Source organism: Chroicocephalus ridibundus, chromosome 2 (genome assembly GCF_963924245.1).
Source record: "Chroicocephalus ridibundus chromosome 2, bChrRid1.1, whole genome shotgun sequence".
NCBI lineage: Eukaryota > Metazoa > Chordata > Aves > Charadriiformes > Laridae > Chroicocephalus > Chroicocephalus ridibundus.
The window spans coordinates 93,791,463-93,812,127 of NC_086285.1; the positions used below are offsets into that span (position 1 = coordinate 93,791,463).

The 20,665-nt window shown below is 37.5% G+C and overlaps 1 protein-coding gene across 1 annotated transcript in view; it reads right to left on the reverse strand.

Moving 5' to 3' along the window:
* The window catches only part of ZPBP (zona pellucida binding protein), a 29,948-nt gene extending 9,823 nt beyond the window's left edge, over positions 1–20,125 (reverse strand). The window contains exons 1-5 of the mRNA XM_063324081.1: positions 20,014–20,125; positions 19,335–19,507; positions 13,899–14,025; positions 10,663–10,788; positions 1,547–1,690 (exon numbers count right to left, since the gene is read on the reverse strand). Coding sequence (XP_063180151.1) covers positions 1,547–1,690; positions 10,663–10,788; positions 13,899–14,025; positions 19,335–19,507; positions 20,014–20,125 — 682 coding nt within the window. The remainder of the gene's footprint in view (positions 1–1,546; positions 1,691–10,662; positions 10,789–13,898; positions 14,026–19,334; positions 19,508–20,013) is intronic.
* Between the last annotated feature and the right edge of the window lie 540 nt (positions 20,126–20,665).

A 20,665-nucleotide genomic window follows, 5' to 3' on the forward strand; every position in this document is an offset into this window, starting at 1 on the left:
CTAAGGTTAAGAAGCATACAAAATACCCTTTATTATGTGGCACAATATTTCATCTCACGCATTATAGCCAGTTATAGTAATATATTACATATTTTTTAGTCAACTACCACAAAAGTATTTTAAATGGCTTAAAAACTGAATCTTCTTCCCCAGAGATCAATAGTAGATGCAGCTAATAAGATGAACAGGAATTCCTTCTCTGTGAGCAGAAGTAGTTGAAAAAGCTTCCATATAGGTATGTAATTTACTTTTATGGATGGATCAGCTATTTCACCTTTACTGTGAAGCTAAATGCACACCTGGGCATCTTTTACAAATAAGCCACTGTACCATAAAATGCACGTTTCTAGTTACTTCATAACCACTCTACTTACCCAAAGCTGAAGATCAACAGAGCACAATGTTATAGAGAAAACAGGAGTAAAAGAATGAAGAACAGGGGTCATGGTATGCGTATAATCACAGAAATGAGAATGGGGCAGCAGGGAAGAAAGAGCAAAGGAATAGATACCAAACCAGCTGACAGAAGAAGCAGAACATCCAAAATATGGTACTCAATTAAGACAGCTCATTAGATCCTCTATCTGGCTTTTGCCTCCCCCATTTCCTTTCCCCTGCTTCTGCATTTTCCAGAATGTTTTTGTATATATGTACGAAACTTGCATTTTGTATGCTAACATTCAGATTGGATCCTTACTGAAGGATGTAAGTCTGCATTACTGAAAACTGTAACCTTTTCCATCAAAACTGTTTCAAAGAAACTTCTTCCTTTTCAGTTCTGTAAAGCAAGCTGGTTGCTGAAAGTCATGGTTATTCTGTATGGAGGCTACTGTGCCAAAGTAAAATTAATTTACATCAGAGGTTAATTTAGGTTATTGTGCTCTACCATGTTTCTAAATGAGCACTGGTATGCATTTTAAATTCACAATCAGACATAGTTCTTGCCTACATCTCCATAAGAATAAAATATCCTTTAAAGAAGAAAAAGGGAGCTAGTAATGAATAAATGACGTTGCTTTTACAATATTTCACTTTATCAAAGACTTTTTACCTGCTGACAGAATGAAATGTAATCAGAACAGGAAAGAATAAGCTACAAATATTACATCATTAAATGATATGTTCTTAAAAAACACAATCAGGTAATAATAAAGGCATTAACGTGTGAAATAAATCCATATGGCTGTGCTAAAATTAATCTCATAAAGAATAATTCAGTTTAAAATTATACTATTTGAATGTTATTAAGGATTAGTGCCTATTCAATTTGTTACATTTCATTATGTTTTATGTTTCTTTTTTAAAAAGAACTGTATTCATAAGTTTCTCAGTCAGCCACTTGGCTTCATTTAAAGTTCTGTAAATGACATTAAATGAACTGCCTGGTGGTAACTAACATTAAAACCAATTTTCCAGAGAAAGAGAATGTCTTTATCTCCGCAAATTAAATTATAAATAAGCTTATTTATTTAAAAATAGTAACATGTATTTTTAAAAATAAAACTTTTCCAAGGCAACAACACACTTACCTGGATTGATAACTTACCATAAATAAGATACTTTATTGAGAGGTTTTTATAAGGTTGCATTGCTGTTAGCTTATAAAAAATGGAACAAGTGTAAACTCCACTCAGTTTGAAGTTTCTCAATATTAAAGTTCCTGTTGGTGATATTTCCACACTGCTATTTTCTAGTAAACACAATAATGAAATAAATTTAGTTGTCATCATGAGAAAATGCAGAAAGTAAGGGTCCAAATAGTTATTTACTATTAAGCTGTGGACAAAATAATAATATTATGGATTCAGCTGAAGACACAGCACTAAGAAACTGAAGCTGATTGTGTGTCACTCAGTTCAGCATTACACAAATATGCCTTATTACTGCTGTGGTTTTAAGTATTGGTTGAGAAAGCAGTCCTAGAAACCTGTTTTTATTTGATCTCAGACATCTATTGTTCTCTCCAAGAACCACTTCCAAGAGTCAAAAACTCCCAGAAAAAAAGGATAAAGAGGGCAACTAATCTCTTTTTATACCTCTATATAGTCAAACTGACTACTAACCTTTCAGTCTTCAGGAACTGCCTCATGAATTAGCTGCTGGTCATGTTTAACATGCAGTAAACTTCAAAGTAGGCACGACAGGAAGCTTAAGTTAAGCAAGTACTACATAACAGACCTTCCAAAGAAATTACATGTATATGCCAAAATGAGAATCATGTATCTTTAAGATTGTAAAATAATCCTTCTGTATGGAAAGATATGCATTGTTATGGTGGCCAAAGTCTTAACACAACTCCTTAGTTCAAGGGAGAGAGGAAGTAGGATCCTACTTCAAAGGACAAATCATGCACATGGCTCTCTAACTAGTTTTTTAAGAGAAAAGGAAGCAATATTTAACGTCAGATTTGGGCACTGATAATGAGCCATACAGTTGTCCCATGTAGGCTGCATGTGGGTTATATGGTGACACTTGATGAGTCCTTTCCTGACTTGCAAAGTCCTGAGGCAGTAACAATATAGATACGGGTCTCTCAAATAGTAATATGCAGCCCATCTTGCTGGCAGCTGTCAAAGAAAACATTGGGAACCACTAGATTAGAGTCAATTATAATAGACTTTAAGGTAAAATTGGATTTTTGGTTCCATTTTCAGAGACAAGAAAAAGTCTTTTAAACATCTGATCAAATATGAGAAAAAACTTCTTTACGGTGAGGGTGGCAGAGCACTGGAACAGGCTGCCCAGGGAGGTTGTGGAGTCCCCTTCACTGGAGACTTTCAAGACTCGCCTGGATGCAGTCCTGAGTAATGTGCTCTAGGCAATCCTGCCTCAGCAGGGGAGTTGGACTAGATGATCTCTAGAGGTCCCTTCCAACTCTGAAAAATCCCGTGATTCCGTGATCGTAAGTGATTTATACGTATTATGTAGATGATGGAAGCTTAGACAATTAGTGTGGTGCAAAAGCAGCATATTTTTAGACTGAAAATCAATGCAAAGGACATGAGATCTATACTATGAGATCTTAGGGCTTTTACTTCAAACCAGTCCTAATCTGGTTTTACAGATTGAGCACACATTATTGCTCAAAGAAAACCTTTCCAATTAGCTTCATCCGAAAGGAATCCAGTTTGTGCGCTCAAAGACCAGACCATGATCAAAAAAAATGTGGTGAGTAAAATCAAGCACTTTACTTCAAAGCCACAAATTATTAAAATTAACATGTTACTGTAGGTGCACACTGATTTTCCTGGTATGTGATTTTAAGAAAGATATTGGGAAAAAATAGCCTAACTGAAGTGCATCATTTTACATACTTGGCAGAAGGGTGTAGGACAACTTTGTTCCTCAATAAATCATTTAAGCTTTTAATTAATTTTGTCATATATATCACTGTGTTTAAAAAAAAACAAAATCAAGTGCTGGTAAAAAAGAGTACCATTAAAAAGACTGGAAACGCAAATTCTTTGAACCAAAAAATGGTTTGGAATTCCGTATCAGCTTAGGCTCTATCATTAATGGCACACTGTCTTTCATTTTTTGTACGATGAGGAGGTTTTTAATCTGATGATGAACTACTCAGGATGCTAAGTCTATAAACTAGAATGTCATTTGCTACTGTATGCTGGAATAGCTGTGAGATTAATATTGTCAGAAAAACAGCATAGATTTAAGAACTATAGTTCTGATCTTTGCAATATGCAACTGCCCTGTGCAGGCCAAAAGCAACACCCCCATTAGTTGCCTGGATAGCGGGAGCACCTTTAAGATATATCACAGACAGCTATGCTACTTATAAAATGCATTACTGAACTATCATACCTTGAACAAGGAACGCTTCATATACCAGAATAGATCAGAATTTTTACATAGTAAACATTAATTATTTTAATGGTACGTCTGTGTGAAAAGAATCTCCTTTTGGATCATGAAGTCAAAGAGCCTGTTATGTTATCAATTTGGGTTTTTTTTTCCCCTAGAGTTATAAAAGAAACCACACTTAAAATGCCTTGCTCCATGGGATTATATGTAAGAATACTGCCTACTCAGATGAGTTTGGGTTCGCAAAACAGACTTTAAATATCTTTACAATGAAATTTTAAAAGTGATTAAGCTATCCACCCTTTTCTTAAATCTAATATTTTTTCCATGTTATTTCTCTGTAGCAGGTCCAGTAAGAGAGGTGAGCAGGATTTTACATCACATTTTGTGATGTGAATTATGTTAAATGATTTAATATGCCACTATTACTCAAGAGGCATTTCACATGCATGACAGACAGAAAACAATGTGATCAAGTTCAGAGGTTGCCTGGAGTCAGTAAAAAGTGGCATGACTTAAAATAGAACAAAAGTTCTTTTTTAATTCATGCTAAGAGAGGAAGCTAGACCATTTTCAAGGATCCTCAGGAATTAGAAGGATGCAAGACAGAGCTATTCCTGTGAGAATTATGTTATGGAACCTAAATTCCTTAACTTTCCATACCCTTGTATAATTATACTTAGAATCCTTCACTAGATCAGGTTACTCAAAGCCTCATCCAACCTGGCCTTGAACACCTCCATAGAAGGGGCATCAACAACTTCTCTGGGAAACCTGTTCCAGTGCCTCACCACACTCACAGGAAAGAATTTCTTCCTAATATCTAATATAAATCTACCCTCTTTCACTTTAAAACCGTTACTCCTCGTCCTATCACTATACTGCCTGATAAAGGGTCCCTCCCCATCTCTCCTGTAGGCCCCCTTTAGGTACTGGAAGGCCACTGTAAGGTCTCCCCGGAGCCTTCTCTTCTCCAGGATGAATAACCCCAACTCCTTCAGTCTGTCTTCATAGGGGAGGTGCTCCAGCCCTCTGATCATCTTCCTGGCCCTCCTCTGGACTCGCTCTAACAGGTCCATGTCCTTCCTATGTTGGGGACTCCAGAGCTGGACGCAGAACTCCAGGTGGGGTCTCACCAGAGCATAGCAAAGGGGCAGAATCACCTCCCTTGAACTGCTGGCCATGCTTCTTTTGATGCAGCCCAGCATGCAGTTGGCTTTCTGGGCTGCGAGCGCACATTGCCAGCTCATGTTGAGTTTCTCATCCACCAACACCCCCAAGTCCTTCTCCTCAGGGCTGCTCTTAATCCATTCTCTGCCCAGCCTGTATTTGTAATTGGGACTGCCCCAACTCAGGTGCAGGACCTTGCACTTAGCCTTGTTAAACTTCATAAGGTTCACACAGGCCCACCTCTCAAGCCTGTCTAGGTCCCTCAAGCCCCTCTAGATCCCACCCTTGAGGGGTCTAGGGGGACCTAGACACCCTCAAGCAGATGTCTAGGTCCCCTTGCTTCTAGGCACTCTAGAAGGGATGCCTGTCTAGGGTGGCATCCCTTCCCTCCAGTGCATCCACTGGACCACGCAGATTGATGTCATTGGCAAACATGCTGAGGGTGCACTCAATCCCACTGCCCATGTCATCAACAAAGATTAGTTAAACAGCACCAGTCACAGTACTGTAGGAAACTAAGTGTTCCTGTATTTTAGTTTCCATGTTTACTAAACATGGAACCAACAGATTGATTCTTCTTCCAGTTCTTTCAGTGAAAAAAATCAAGTTAGTCCCCATTCTCCCACCCCATCTCTTATTCAGACCAGTTTTATGGTGGAGCGATTTCTGTATTTTGAAATCATACATTAAAAACAAAGGTAAATGACAGCAGAATCACGCCAATGGGCTTTTCAGAAACAGATTCTTCAGACACTTAGAAACAGCTATCAATCCAGATCATATATTCTAATCTTCAGATTAAGCTACCGAGCATGTTCAAACTTAAATACGCAATATCTAAAGATGTCCAAATAGGTAAATTCAGTGACAAATTATACATGTAGAGAATCAAAAGCTAACGCGGTATATAATAAACTTGAGTTCACATGAAAAGCTTGTTAGGAATAAAACATACTCTGTTTTGTTGTCCAGACAGGACTCTGACAGTCTCTTAGGAAACATGTCTAAGTCATGCATCAGTTATGCAGATAGCACGAGCACGCAGATACACACATCTGCTAAAAGCAGCTTTGTATTTCTTCTGATTCTCTTTCCTTCCCTCTACACAGAAGAACTGTTTGATACACCAATAGTAGGTTTTAGAACATCTGGTGTTTAACTTCGAGTTGAGAGGCTGAGTGCAGGTATTTAATTTGTCAGTTGCTTTGTTTTACAAAACTATAGTACACACTTTTTTCAGTCCTATGAAAGGACAGTCACAGTCTTCCAACACAAATATTCCTTCTTTGCATATATTAGGTGGCAGTGTGTACGAAAAGCAGTAACTTTCCAGTAAATCCAAATTCCTAAGTTTACTTTCACTGAACTAGAACAGGCCTATTCCAACGTTTGCATTCAGACATAAAGATTGAAATGCTTTCTCTTTTCTGTTCTATTTAGCCGTTCAGAACACCATCAAAAATGCTGGTTTGTGCAGTAAAACTTTTAAGATCTAGAACATAAGAAGCAATTATTTTAAAGATTTCTCCTCCACCTAAAGTATATTTTGAAAAACTCTTATTCTCAACCAGCCCATCAGCTGTTTAAAAACTTCAAAGTAAAATTTCCAGGTCTTAGTACAAAAGAGTCACTATTCTAAGTGAAGAAAAATGACTTGCTAATTTTAAAGTTGTAATGATTTTATATTACATTTTGTGCAGTATTTAATTTTTTACTACTCTTTCAACTGCACATAAGTGCACTGGAACTATGTGTGAACAAAGCTGCTTGTTCAAAAAACAAAACTGTTTTTTAATGGCTACAGATGCTCTTTGTAAGCTTTTACTATAGTCATGATGTTAGATGTATACAGCTAGACAGACTTTTGGGGCACAAAACACTTCTTTAGGGTGTGTGTCAAAGGCTGGTGTGCCTGAAAGAGAATCTGATTTTTCTAACTATGACAGATAGTACAATGAAATATGGGCTCTCTTCCTGCAGATTTTATGCTTAAAGAATTGCATTTATTTTGAAGTGTTGCAAAAAGCAATATTTTGTTAGTCTTTCCTAAAAGTTGATTCACAATTCTACATTTCCACTGAAAGAATTCTTTTCTTTCCTACAACCACACTGAAAAAGTATGAAATAGTGTATCAAGCAAGGTTTATGAATCCTAATTTCCCACTGTTATGGAGATTCGCCATGATAGATATAAGAAGACTAAATCGTCACACCATTTTTTTTTACCATTATCTCCATATCCATGGATAATTTTACCATTTAGAGAGGATTACACCCATTCTAAAAGGAGGCCAAGTGATCAAATTCTTTTACAGCAAACATTTCATAAGCTAGGAACTTTAAATAGCTTTTTGTCCGTTTATACTTTATCTTCTCTGAGTAAAAAAAAAAAAGGAATGTGACAACAGCCCTAGGAGCTATTTACCCAAAACTGTGGTGGCTGAAGCTGAAGTTCTCTCATTACCACTTTTTTAAAAATATATTTTCTAAAACCTCTCATCCCTATAGAAAGTTATATCAGGACAACACAAGTTTTCTTCTCCCACTGAAAAGTTTTTTGCCCACCAGCTGCTGGTTCTAGTACACCTGAAGTTGCCACAGAGCCAAGAGCCCCTGCCACCATAGCTTTTTTGCTAGCGAACCAAGGTTGACATAGCAACTTAGGATACTACTGAAGCAATCTGCCTGAAGAGATTTAAACCTGTCAAGTGGAAGAAGTCTGAGGTCTCCATGGTTTCCTATTCTACAATGCCAAAACTGCAGTTTGAGTAAACAGAAACCACAGTAGTGAAATGGGCAACTTTTGTTAACTGCAGATCAGGAGGTTGTCTTCTGTCTGATCAGATTTAGCTCAATACTTAAATACATGACAATATACCTTATACCGTGTCTGTCATGCATCACAGACTGGGCATCAAAATATATCAGTTATAATGCAGGACACTCAGCTAACCAGAATACATCCATCCCACGGGAGATTAGCACTTTCATGTAAAATGACATAGCCCACAGGCTTAAGTATAAGCAAAATCACCTATACTACTTTACGGCAAAGAATGCTAAAAATTCTTTCAGAGGGTGAAGTCTGTTACCAGAGTCAGAGCAAAAACACAGTTCAGTGTTAGATACCATATAAGTGTGAAGGTTAGCATGTAAAGGATTAAGAATGAAGAATCGCTATGGTGTAAATGATATTTCAGATTGCGTAACAGGAAAATACAAGACCAATGACAGAGTTCTGATAGGCATTAGTATAGACTAAGGGGAAAGCAAATACTATTTGGAAAGACTGCCACTGGAAAAAGATTAATGGTTCATAACCTAAATTGTAAACTAAAATAAGAGATTAAACAGGTGTATAAATTTGTCACAATGCTTATTGTTCTTTTTAAAAATTAAATTGCACTAAAGGGTAAATGAGATATATGTGGAAGGAAACAAAAAAACCCAGAACTCTGGTTCCCCGCTCAGACTTGGAAAGATACTGCTGCTGAGCCAGTCATGATCTCTAAGCAATCCCTATTATCTGAGAAAAATAACATATGTATAAGTAGCCCAACATACTCCACACAGAAACAGTCATTTTGGGTTTTCATGACCTAATAGCAGATTAGTACAGTGATTTCATTACAGGCGTCTTTCTGAAAATGAATGTTTAAATTCTCTATGAGCAAATTAACCAGAAGTTGAAATTGGTAAGGGATATGTAGGGACAACAGAAATACGTGCAATAAAGGAAGAGCAATAAAAATGCTGGCCTGAGACTGAATGGGGATGAATGGCCTAGTGACATATGACACAGAAAACATTGAGGTACACAATGCTGCATTTGTTTCGCCCATTCCTAGCAAGGGCTGCTTTACAGCCCTGCAACAGGCTCTACTGGAGTTTAGGGGAGATCCTCCAGGGAGTGTGGTGTTAGGGACTGACTGACTTACTTGAGTTGGACACATACAAGTTTATAGACCAGAATGAGATATATCTGAGGATGCTGAGAGAGCTGACTAATTAATGACTGTTGTCTATTTTGATAGGGATGAGGTCCCCAATGACCAGAAAGACCAAAAAAACACATCCAGCATAAAAACAGGCAAGGAAGAAGATCCAGGGAATCACAGGTCAGCCATCCTCACCCCAGGCCCTGCAAAGATGAGAGAACTGCTGGAAGTCATTTCCAGATGCATGAATGACAAGGCAGTGATTGAGAACAGGCAGTATCAATTTGCCATTGGCAAATCATGGCTGACCAGCCTGAGTTGTCTTCTGGAATTAAATGACTGCCTCCGAGGATGAGGGGAATGCAGCAGATGTCATATATGCTGAAAGCCTTTAGCCAGGATTTCAGTGTGGTTCTTCATCACAACTTTGTAGCTCAACTATGGACCCATGGACTAGATGAGTGGAATACAAGATGGATGAAAAACTGTCTGCATCATCATTTTGAAGATGGTCTACCTAGCAGCCACTTATTAACATCTTTACCAGTGGCCTGTACCACAGGACTGAACGCCTTCTTGTCCCATATGCAAAAGACATCAAATTGGCTGGTGGCTGATACACTACAGGATGTTGCTGCCATTCAGTGGAATCTTGCACGACTAGAGAGACCATCTGCCAGAAAGCTCATGAGCTTCGACAGTGATAAATGCAAAGTCCTGCACCCGAAACAGAATAAGAGCAGCAACATATATGGATGGGGACCAGATGACTTGGGAGCAGCCCTGCAAAAAAGTACCTGGGAGTCCTGGTGGATTTTAAACTGAATACAAATCAGAAACACACTTTTGCCACAGTGAAGGCTAACTGCATACCGGGCTGCATTAGCAACAGTATATCCAGCAGGTCAAAGTGATTGTTCTGTCCCTACTCAGCAGTCATTTGGACACTCTGGGCACTCCAGTTCTGACACCTCAGTACAAAACAGATATTAACAAACTGGAGCAAGTCAACAAGAAGGCTTCTGAGATGATTAGGGAGTTGGAGCATAGGACAAGAGGCAGAGGAAACTGGGATTTTTATCCTACAGAAGTCTAAGGTTGGAACTGCAGCCCTTGACTACCAAAGAGGAGATACAGTGAAGAATAATCCATACTTTTTAAGACAAAACAACAAACAGCAACAATGACAAGTTGCAATAAGGGAAATTATGTTTGAAAATAAGAAAAAAAGAACAGGTTGCACAGAAAAGACAGAAAATTTGCAAGGACAGAGATTCCCCAAACTCAAGTGGTCAAGGCCCTGAGCAACTTCATACCTGAAGATAGCCTGTCATTGACCAGGCAGTTAGGCTAGATCACACCACCCATCATCTTATTACTCTGTCCTTGCAGAACATTCCCAGCTCTCAGTGCAGCAAAAAACGTCATCCTCATCTTCTGTTGCATGCAACACACCCTGCTCCATTTAGTACTCTTTAGAGATGGCACCATTCTTTACAAAGATCTGAAAACATCTTTTAGTTTGGTTATCTCACCCCTTTCTTTCTGAAAAGTGAAAGTTCATTTAATAGTATACATACAAACACTTGCACAGTAGCCTCAGTTACTTCTCCATCCTCAGTTACTTCCCCATCCTCAGTTACTTCCCCACCTTTAAATCCTCATGCTGCTTTGAGGGAGGAGCCAGGGGAAGGGGAGAGGATGCCGGGGGACACGTAAGAAAATAAATCCTTACCTGAAGAAAGACCACCACCTGGTGCATTCCACTGGAATTTTGGATCAATGAGTTCTAAGTTTCTCAGATGATTTGTAAGACATAAAATACGTGGACTGTTGTGATTCAGCTTGACATAAACTTTGACTGAAAAAAAATCTATCATTAGCATTAACTATTTATCAATGCTATTCTAACAGTAAGCTATATAAATGTCAAGACAATGATCTTGAACGGAGTTCTAATTTTGGGACTGGTTCTATTATCTCTACCATCAAAATGAAATACAAAATGGAGAGAAGGTTTGTTTTCTCTGGAAAATAAAATTAAGATAATTCTTTGTAGTTCTAGGCTTATCTGGTTGTGTAAACAAGAACGACAGTGCACTGTAACATCCTCCTTAACGGAGTATGTCACTTACTAGGTTCTCACAAGCATGGCCTTCTGTAGCGTTCTTGTCTCAATTGGTGTCCAACACACACATGGAGAGAGTAAAGCTGCAGTATGTTAGTCCAGGATACTCAGACTTGAAAGCTTGCTGTTTCCATCCTCTTAGAAATTGCCTTCTACCACTGCACTATGTATATGCTTAAAAAGCGGTTAGTGTTGTAATGTAGTCACTAAATGGCGAGCTGCCTATTGTTTAATTCAGACATAATGAGATAGGAAACAAACTGAGTAAGACAAGGATTTACTTAGTCTTTTCCCATGGTAAAGCAAATATACGTGTCTTGTATGCAATTTGGAGCATACAGGTGCTTCTAGATCTTCAGTTGTTTCTAAAAACTATGATTGGTGTAGTCATAATCACTTTCATAATATGCAGTATTTCAATGTGCACAATTTGTTTTATTTCCCTTCCCACTGACATTCTGCAAAGCATCTGTCCTCTTCAGAAGCCCAGCATGCTACACATTTATGCTTTAGTGAGGTCTGAACTTGAATATACCATGCTCTGTATCAGAGTACCCTAATGCCACTGAAAAGCTACAACTAGTATAAAACATTACAGCTACTACATTTGGAGAATCTGACTAATAATTAAAACTGGATAAAATAAGCAAATTACCACAACGTTATCTTATCATTGACTATTTCAGATTCCCTGCAATTGGAAAACAGTTTAAGTATTTGTTGCAGGAAGGGATTAATGCTCAGAAAAACAGTTTTCACTTTTCCATTATGGCAACTGGCAGTAATGTCACCACAGTCTTCTCTCTTCTCCAAGTATGATTGTTTCATTAAAAAATGAAAAGCCACTTACATTCACATTACAGTGTGCTTAGATATAACATTTAATACATAAAAATAACTTCAGAATTTTTATAGTCTTAAAATCAGGAGGTATGTCCATCCCAGCTAATAATCAGTTTTTTACAGTAGCTTATATTGCTGAAAACTGCAAAGTATATATTTTCAATTTTACAATAGTATAACATGGAAATAAATGCCATTAACAGGTGGTGTTTCAATTTTTAATCCCAAAGCATGAAAAATAACACAAATTCTACATGTTAATGCAACTGCCAATATGATTAGTCTTTTTCCATTGCAAATCTTTAATGCTTTTTCTCAAAATTTACTAACCAACTGACTTTAGTGATAGTCTAAAATTGGATACATTGCATATCTCTCCGATTTCACATTTTGGTTTTTATTTCCTCAAGGTCACCTTGTCTGGTCTTATAGCAATATTAAAAAAAAGTACATATCCCTAATAAAAAGTAAGAAAAATATAGTGTCATTATCATAACCTGCAAAGATGGTAAATTCTGTATCACCACTATAAATTTCCATGACAGTTTTGTAAACACGTATCATAGGAATAATATAACAGAAGGGCATCTGATAGAAAATAATGGCTGAAAAAATATCTACCAGGTATAACCTTATTCTTATTACTTTCAAAATAAAGTATTGCTCTTTAATTAAAGTTCTTTGCTATTTTTCTTATTTTTTCATATTCTCTCTATCATAAAAATACTTACCTTAGATGGTGATCCAAAAAAAGAACATTTCTGTCCAGTATTTTAAAAGTGTAGGATTTCAATAGTGTACCATTGTATTTAACCCGATTTTGGTGAAAAAAACCCTCAAAATAGAGATGTTGTCCAGCATCTCAGAAGAAGACTGGAGTCAAGTCTAGTATACTCACAATGGCCTGTCCCATAGAAGGTGGAAACATTCATTATTAATACTAAATTGTTTAGAAACAGAGTTGGGATAAAACATTATAATCTTGCCTTCTAACTTTCAAATTGTCCTGTGCCATTCAAGTAGTAGCCCTGTTTGCAGACATGAGTCAGAATAAGAAGAGCAAAAAAGTACACTAATGTGAGGAACATTGAGACCACTCAGAGCCATTATTTAACATTAATGCTAAGCAGCATCATAAGTTAAACACCTAAGAGAAACCTTTAAAAACAAATTGTTTTAAAGCAATTGAATTGAAAAAATTTCCCAGAATTGTTTCACCTTTGGACAAAAATTGATATGACTAAGAATCTGTACCCCAAAAAAGGTCAAAAAATGTCGTCTTTTAGCATTCCCCCAAACAACAGAAGTATCACTTCTAGTTATGGTACTAGTAAAGCAGTAACTGGAAAACACACATGGAGTAAACTATGGGGAAAAGTACTACCAAAACCAAGCTGGCAATGTGCATTTAGAGAAAAAGCATCATAAGTAAATACATAGCAATGAGGAACAGCCTGGTCTTTAATTTAATTTTCAGAGTTTCCAGTATTTGTTTTGTTTAATAAGAAAGGAAACTGATAATATTATGTTCTGGAGTTACATGATTTAACTTAGAAAGCAAGAAGTCTTCTTAGTTTTTGTTGTAGACTATAACATAAACTTCATGTCTCGGGTTCTGTGTACATAACAAGTAAGATGAAGTCAGAATACCTACAGTGCAAGAAAGCAGTATTTCGGAGCAAGAGTCATAGAGCCAGGTGAAAGAGTACACTGAATGTTGTTACTTTTATAACGATTACAGAAAATAATTATCTTGGATTCATAAAAAGTATGAGTAAGAATAAAAAAAAAATTAAAATTAAATTCCAATGACAGAAATATATGCTGTCAGACAGCGATATCATAATGTATACATAAGTCAGTACAGAATTGTAATTAATTAAACCACTTAAAACCATTTAAAAGAATTCAACAACAAGGGATATGATAAAGAAAAGCCTTTTCTTGGTAAAAACAATATTTTCACTAAAATTTGATACATTATATTTAAAGAAAAATACCTGGAAATACAACAGATCCCACTATTTTTAAGCTATTTTGTCTTAGCGCTGCTCTTCTTAAAAATCTCTTTGAGGGCTGAACTGTTAAAAGATAAAACGATGGTATTAATACAACTATGTAATTTATCTGAAAAAGAAAGCATCACACTTTAGGTTAACCTACACCCTTTAATAGACTTGTTTTTCAATGTATATTAAGTTAATAATTTAATGTCTTATACAATGCACAACTCTCATTAAGGCAACAAAAAACAATGACAACGGACCGATACAGAAAAAACATACTTATTCTAAACGGCAATAAGTTTAGATTTAATTTCTAATATATTCATGTTTTACAAAATAACTGTAAATTTTAAATTCAGACTGTCCAAAATGGGGATAATGAGGATAGGTGCTGTCCAAAATGAGGATAAAATTTAGCTGCATTGTTTTGATACTCTCAGTTGGGATGTCAATCAGTGTGTATATTGACCATTATTGAAGTAATAAGGTTGGGTTCTGTCATGACTGTGATTTTCTTAATTTCCCCATGAGATGAAATAGATGGTATTTTATGGTTATTTTAATTTGCATTTGTTCTATTTTAAATAGAAATTAAAAACAAGCTCATAAAGATTGCAAAGTTTTGCAAGACATACGAGGCTTCTGAAAGAAAATAAGTATCTTTTCTAGTACAAGTCAGATGTGACTTTCTTTTACAGAGTTTCCAGAGATACAGAACTGACACCAGCAGAAAGATAATGGCTATTAGACCTCTCAGTATTTTGTGTTCTTTGTCTCCACCTTCTGCTTGGAAAGAATGTGGGCTACTGTGAGTTAAGGTATGTTTGCGATTTCTAATTCTTTTGGGAAATCTGGGAAAGAAAGTAAATAACAAAGGCACAAAAAGCCTTGAATACAAAAGACAGCAATAAAATACTGAACATAGCTTCAGCACCAATTATTTTATGAAGATGGGCTAAATAATTACGTGGCTCCAGATCAGTGCTTGTTGCTAATTTAGGTCCAATACTCAAAAAGTAAAAGCAACAATAAATACTACGGTAAACTGGTAATAGATTAAGGCATGTGTTTGGAACAATGAGATGGGGTCAAGTATCAGCTTTGTTTTGATTTATCTTGATTTAAGTAACAATGGGAAATCATCAATGCAAAAATGAGAGAAGATAATCATGAGTAGCCTCATACATGAGGGATTTCTGTGATTAACATTTCAATCTACTTTGCCGTATCTCTTCACTATGTACCACTTCCACAACTTTGAGAAGCAAAATGTTTCAAATAACTTCATTCTCCCCAAAGACCTCCTAGAAGGACTGGAGGGGTTTTACTGAAAAACAAAATGGATTAAAATTTTCTCACTGTAATATTTACGTTGAGTCTTTCAAGAGTTCTGTTGCACTGGCAGAAACAAAGCCAATTCTTCATTAAAATTCAGCTCCCCAAAATAACACGATTAGATTCTCTATTAACAGAAACCAGCATATGCTTTGATTTTAACAGAAGTACACTAATTTATAGCAAATTAAAATCCTACCTGAAAACTAGCCTGTTTTAAATTTTTTTCTGTCACTATTATCTGTCCACATGATCCATAAATATTTTATGAACTCTCAAGTTGATTTATATATTATAGTTGGAAACGATAATACATTATATTATGATAATATTATAATACATTATTATATTATTATGATATAATTTATAGTTATATTATATTATTAGAAGTTATATTGTGTTATTATAGCATATATTACAATATTATAATATATTATTATATTATTATAAAATATATTATTATAACTTACAATAATCCACCAAAACCAAATAAATTAATGAGAGAAAAACTGAAAATTATTTTACACAGTATTCCAAGTTTATGAAAAGGCAACTGAACAAATGCATCTAGAAAAGTTAAGCATTGCAAACTGACAAGGTATGAGGAGATATACATAACTTTGTGGGATGTTCAGGCACTACTTAATCAATGCAGAAGGATAGTATTTTTTTACAATAATAATTTAAACCCGAAGGTGGAGCTCTTGAACTGTTTATTTAAAAAAGAACTAGAAAAAGTGGAAGCACTATAGTTACTGAAAGAACACAATATAAAACTTCTGGTATTACTTTTTTGGTATCTTCAATGACATTGCATGCTAGATTTTGAGAAAGTCAGCTTACATGCTCTTTCATGTGTATACACGTTTAATTTGCATAGCAACCATTTCAGTCAGTAAATGTTTCTGTCTGCGTATGAATCCCAACTCTCGTACATTCTTTCCCTTGTTTTCTACACTGCCTTTTACATTTTTTTCAAGCTGTTTCCTTGTTTTCTACTTGAATTCCTTTGCTGTCCTCCTCATCACCTGGAATTTAAATGGCACTTCCTTCAGCAGTCTCTAGCACAAATGATCTTCCCATTCTCATTCTCTATTTTAAGAGTGCATGTGATCAGGTTAAAAAGATGGTTTTCATAGGAGAAAAAAAAAAAGTATCAGGAGGTCATTAAGTCACAGAAAGAACAAAAACAAAAGGACAAGAGAAGTGCCTAAGCTGCTTTTTCAAGCCATTTAATATATTATTCCATCCCTTCAATTTGAACCTGCACTTAATAAGCAGTAGGAAAAGCTGTTTCACTCATTTCTAAGAAAAATAAATGAGATTTCTGAATTAATCCTCAAATTAAGGTTTTTTTTAAGCAGCTCAATACACTAGAAATATATAGGGTCATTGTCTTGTACTTCTTACAGGCATAATACAATGTGTGAGCAACAGTTCCTTTTGCAGAAAAACACAGATGAAGAAAAATAGTTTTACATCACTATCAGACACATGGAAGTTTGGGATAATTCACCCCTCAGTCCCAGGTCATTCAAACTTCCCAACTGCCTGAAGAGCCATTCCCAAAGACTGGAATTCAAGGGTACATTTGCCATATAAAGTATCTATGTAACCTGAGGATTCATCGGGTGACTATAAAATCTGATGGAGTTAAATTCAACAGCTTTACTACTAAATTATGCCACTGCAACAGAGCAAAGATTCTGCAGAGAATTAAATTTCAGGATACAATGCTAACACGCTGTTTGATGCATTTAAAATCTACTTGGGAGATGTAAAAATTCTGCCCAAACACTAAGAGAGAAATTGAGGTCATGTATGTCTAAAGGGTTCTGCCTATATGGGAAAGAGTCTCAATTCCAGATCAAAAATAGCGGGTGGGTTGTACCTGCACAGACAAACAACACCTCCTCCTCCTCCCCGATCCAAGGGAGTTACAACAGTGACACGCAAAGAGGGGTTCCTTCCCACTCCCAGCCCAAAGGAGGAATCCGGGTAGATTAGTACTGAACCGAATCAGAGCTCATTTCTATGCCCATTGAGTTGAAAGGGAACTCCATTCACCAACTTTAAGTTTCACATCAAGTATATTCTACTATGTCATAAAATATTTTATTCTCAATCTTTTAGTCTTAAAACGAACATTACCGTTGCAAAATTAATCATCTTCAAAATAATTAATCAGAAAATTAAATTTGGTCTCAAAATTGCAGTGGCAGAACAGTTAGTTTAAAATGAGCCCTAAATAATTAAACAAACAATTTATTAATTAATACTGTATTACTGGAATGTTCAATTGGCATAGTTTCAATTCATTTATTTAGAAATGAAAATTCTATGAAGTGATAGGAAAAGGTTTATTTAAGTTATGGTAACTGCTACAAGTTTTTTCAAAGTAATTATGTTTTGAGATAATTTTTGTAAAGAGATTTCTGCACCAAAAGATTATATAAATAGCAATGGTACTTACTTAAGTTATTTTTGCTCAATCGTGCTAATAGTCAAGTGTTTTCCTATATCCAAGTATTTTAATTACAGCTGGCATTTCTAAGCTGCCTATTGATGGTAAGTGCTGTGCAGAAATATGAACACTGCTATTACTAGTCATATGAAAATCATATAGGAGAAATCAAACTTCAGTTTCTAATCTGCCTCAGTTAAATTTAACCCTTTAAAAAAAAAAAAGCCTGAAATACCTATCAACTATATTATGTTTTTGAAGTAGGCCTTCATATTTCCTTTGACAATTACACCACTAACACGTTTCATAAATTTAGTTAATAAGGAGACTTTCGCTTTATCATGTAACAAGCTAAAGTTAAAATGTTTCCATATTGTCAATCTCCCCTCAGATGGCTCAGAGAAGTCAAATGCAATTAAGACATTTTAAGAAAAATGTTCCATATTGTCCTCAAAAAGTTTAAGTATTCGCTAAAGGAAAATCACATAAGCCAAAACTATAAGCATTATTAAACAGAACCAAAGAAAAATCTTTAAAGAAAAATGTTCATATTCTTTACACCAATCTAAACTATATAATTAATCTCCCAATGCAATATAATTGAAATAAATGTCTTTTTTTGAAATTGACAATGTCTATTATGCCTACTAAAACCTAAGATGGAAGAAATACTATGACAGCAACATATTAGTGAACATATACTAAAATACTGCACATGGTTTTCCCTTTTTTGTTAAGAGTAGAACTTTGAACTTCACTTCTAATATGTGGAAAAGAATAAAGGAATTGGGGAAGCTTGATCATAACCAGACCACGGAATAAGACCTGGTATGTATGCACACTAATGTACAAATTAAATAATCCAATTTAATACTATCAGAAAGCCTAAGTGATTTACTGTGTCCAAATTTCAAAACCTCACTACAAAACAGAGACTTTCAGGCCATTCCCAGTCTGAGACTTGAAAGGCCATACAATTGAATTTCTTAGTCAGTGACAGCCACAATTATGCACACAGCGGATACAAGATCAGCACTAGTACACCAAAAATATAGTGTCTTGGTATTCTACCACATAACTATTTCTGTACCTCAGAGCCTTCAACAAAGTGATGCAGCTCTTTTAGCTGAGTACCAACGTTACCAGCTACTCGCTGTCTACGCAACACACCTGTGTTCAACCCCCTCAGGCATGCAGCTCCTTTGGTACATAGGAAGGAGAGACACCCCTCTCCCCAGCACTCACTTTTCATTTTTGAGAGGAAAAAAAAGATTACATAGATAATCCTTTAGCTTTCCTGCATCCACCTCCACATATGGAAAGGAAGTTTAATCTTGGTTGATATGGTGGGTGTAGATGTGAAAAGCACTGGCAGGTGTAAAATAAAAGCCACAGGGGGAAAGCTGGATGTTAAAGGGTGCAGCTCCTGTATTATGGAACAGCACACCCCCACAGCAACACAAAACTATCATGCTGCGAAGAGGGTCACAGATGCTTCGACACACGCATCTGCTTTTGGAGAATGGAGTAAATAAACACGAGGGTAAGGACAAAGGCACGGGCAGGGAGCGACCTTGGGAAAACCTGTAAAATTCACACCGGACGCTCCAGGCAGGGCAGGGACGGCAGACCGAAGTTTCGGCGCTGCCACCGCCGCCATCCCCGAGGTGCGCGACCAGGCCCTGCGGGGAAGGCGCTGGTGGTGGCTCGACCCCGCCGTCCCGGCACCCGCCGGAGGCGCCGTGTCTCGCAGGCCTCAGGCGACAGCCGCCGGGCGCCGCCACCCCACCGCCCGGGAGGGTACCTGCGGGGGGTGTCGGCAGCAGGAGGAGGAAAAGGAAGAGGAGGAGGAGGCGGGCCGTGAGGCGGCCGGCGGCGGCCGTTGCCCGGCGGCAGCCCCGCGCCCCACGCCACATCGCCCACTGGCCCCCAGCGCCTCTGCCGACCGTTCGCGCGCGCGGCAGCCGTTAGCCGCCCCACAACGGCCGCAGGGCGCGGCGCGCGGGGTGGGCGCGGCGCCGTGAGGCGAGGGGCGCGCGGGCGGTGAGGGCTAGCGACGCGGACGGAGGTGGCGTCGCCGCCCTCGGGCCTTCCCTGCCGCGGGGAAGTCAACGGCGGTGCTTTCCCAGCCGCAATGCCAAGCTCTGCACTTGCGTCTCTGGCGAAAGAAGGGACGGTGGGCGGGGGCGGGTGTGGGGTAAAGGCTTTCACATCCTCAAACCCCAGGGAAACATCTGCCGCCGCGGCAGCTCCATCCGCAGTCGTCCAGCTGCCGGGTTATACATAATTAATCCCAATTTATTAACGCACCAGCACGCCCGCGCCTCCACTCCAGGGGCTGCTCCTTTGAAACAGCGAGGCCTGCCATGGTGGTGCAGGCTGCACCTGGAGGCGGCCTAAAGGTACAGTCAGCTGGCTTCATGCTTGCTGCGGTTTTTCCTAAAAAAAAATAGAGAGCAAGGAAGATTCCATTGCAAAACCAAAGAACGGGCTGATCTAGTCGCTGTCATGAGCATTTACAGCTGTGCTGCTGAGTCTTCACTGCGCTACTACAAAAATGCAATTAGGAAAGTGCCTGGAATCCCAGGACGTTTGCATATTCCTGTGGCGCAAGAAGATTTAATTTGTAGTAGGTTAGAGAAAGGATGTTTTGAAAGGATGAAGGAGGGAAAAATGAATTATCTGGGAAGCAAATAAAGTCTGGCAAGAAAATTTCACTGTATTGGAAAATTTGGAATGTTGTTACTGTGCCAGAGAAGAAGAATAGCTGTTGGCATCAAAGAACCAAAAAGACTGCTCCACAGGAATCCAGCAGCAAAGTAAAAGGCAGACATCTAGTAAAGAGGACTAGCTTATACATATGACCAGCTCATCAATGTTCTTCTTTAAAGCACAGATCACTTCTGAAAATTGACAGTAGAAATAATTCAGCCTTACGTGGCAAATTTACTTCCCAAGATAA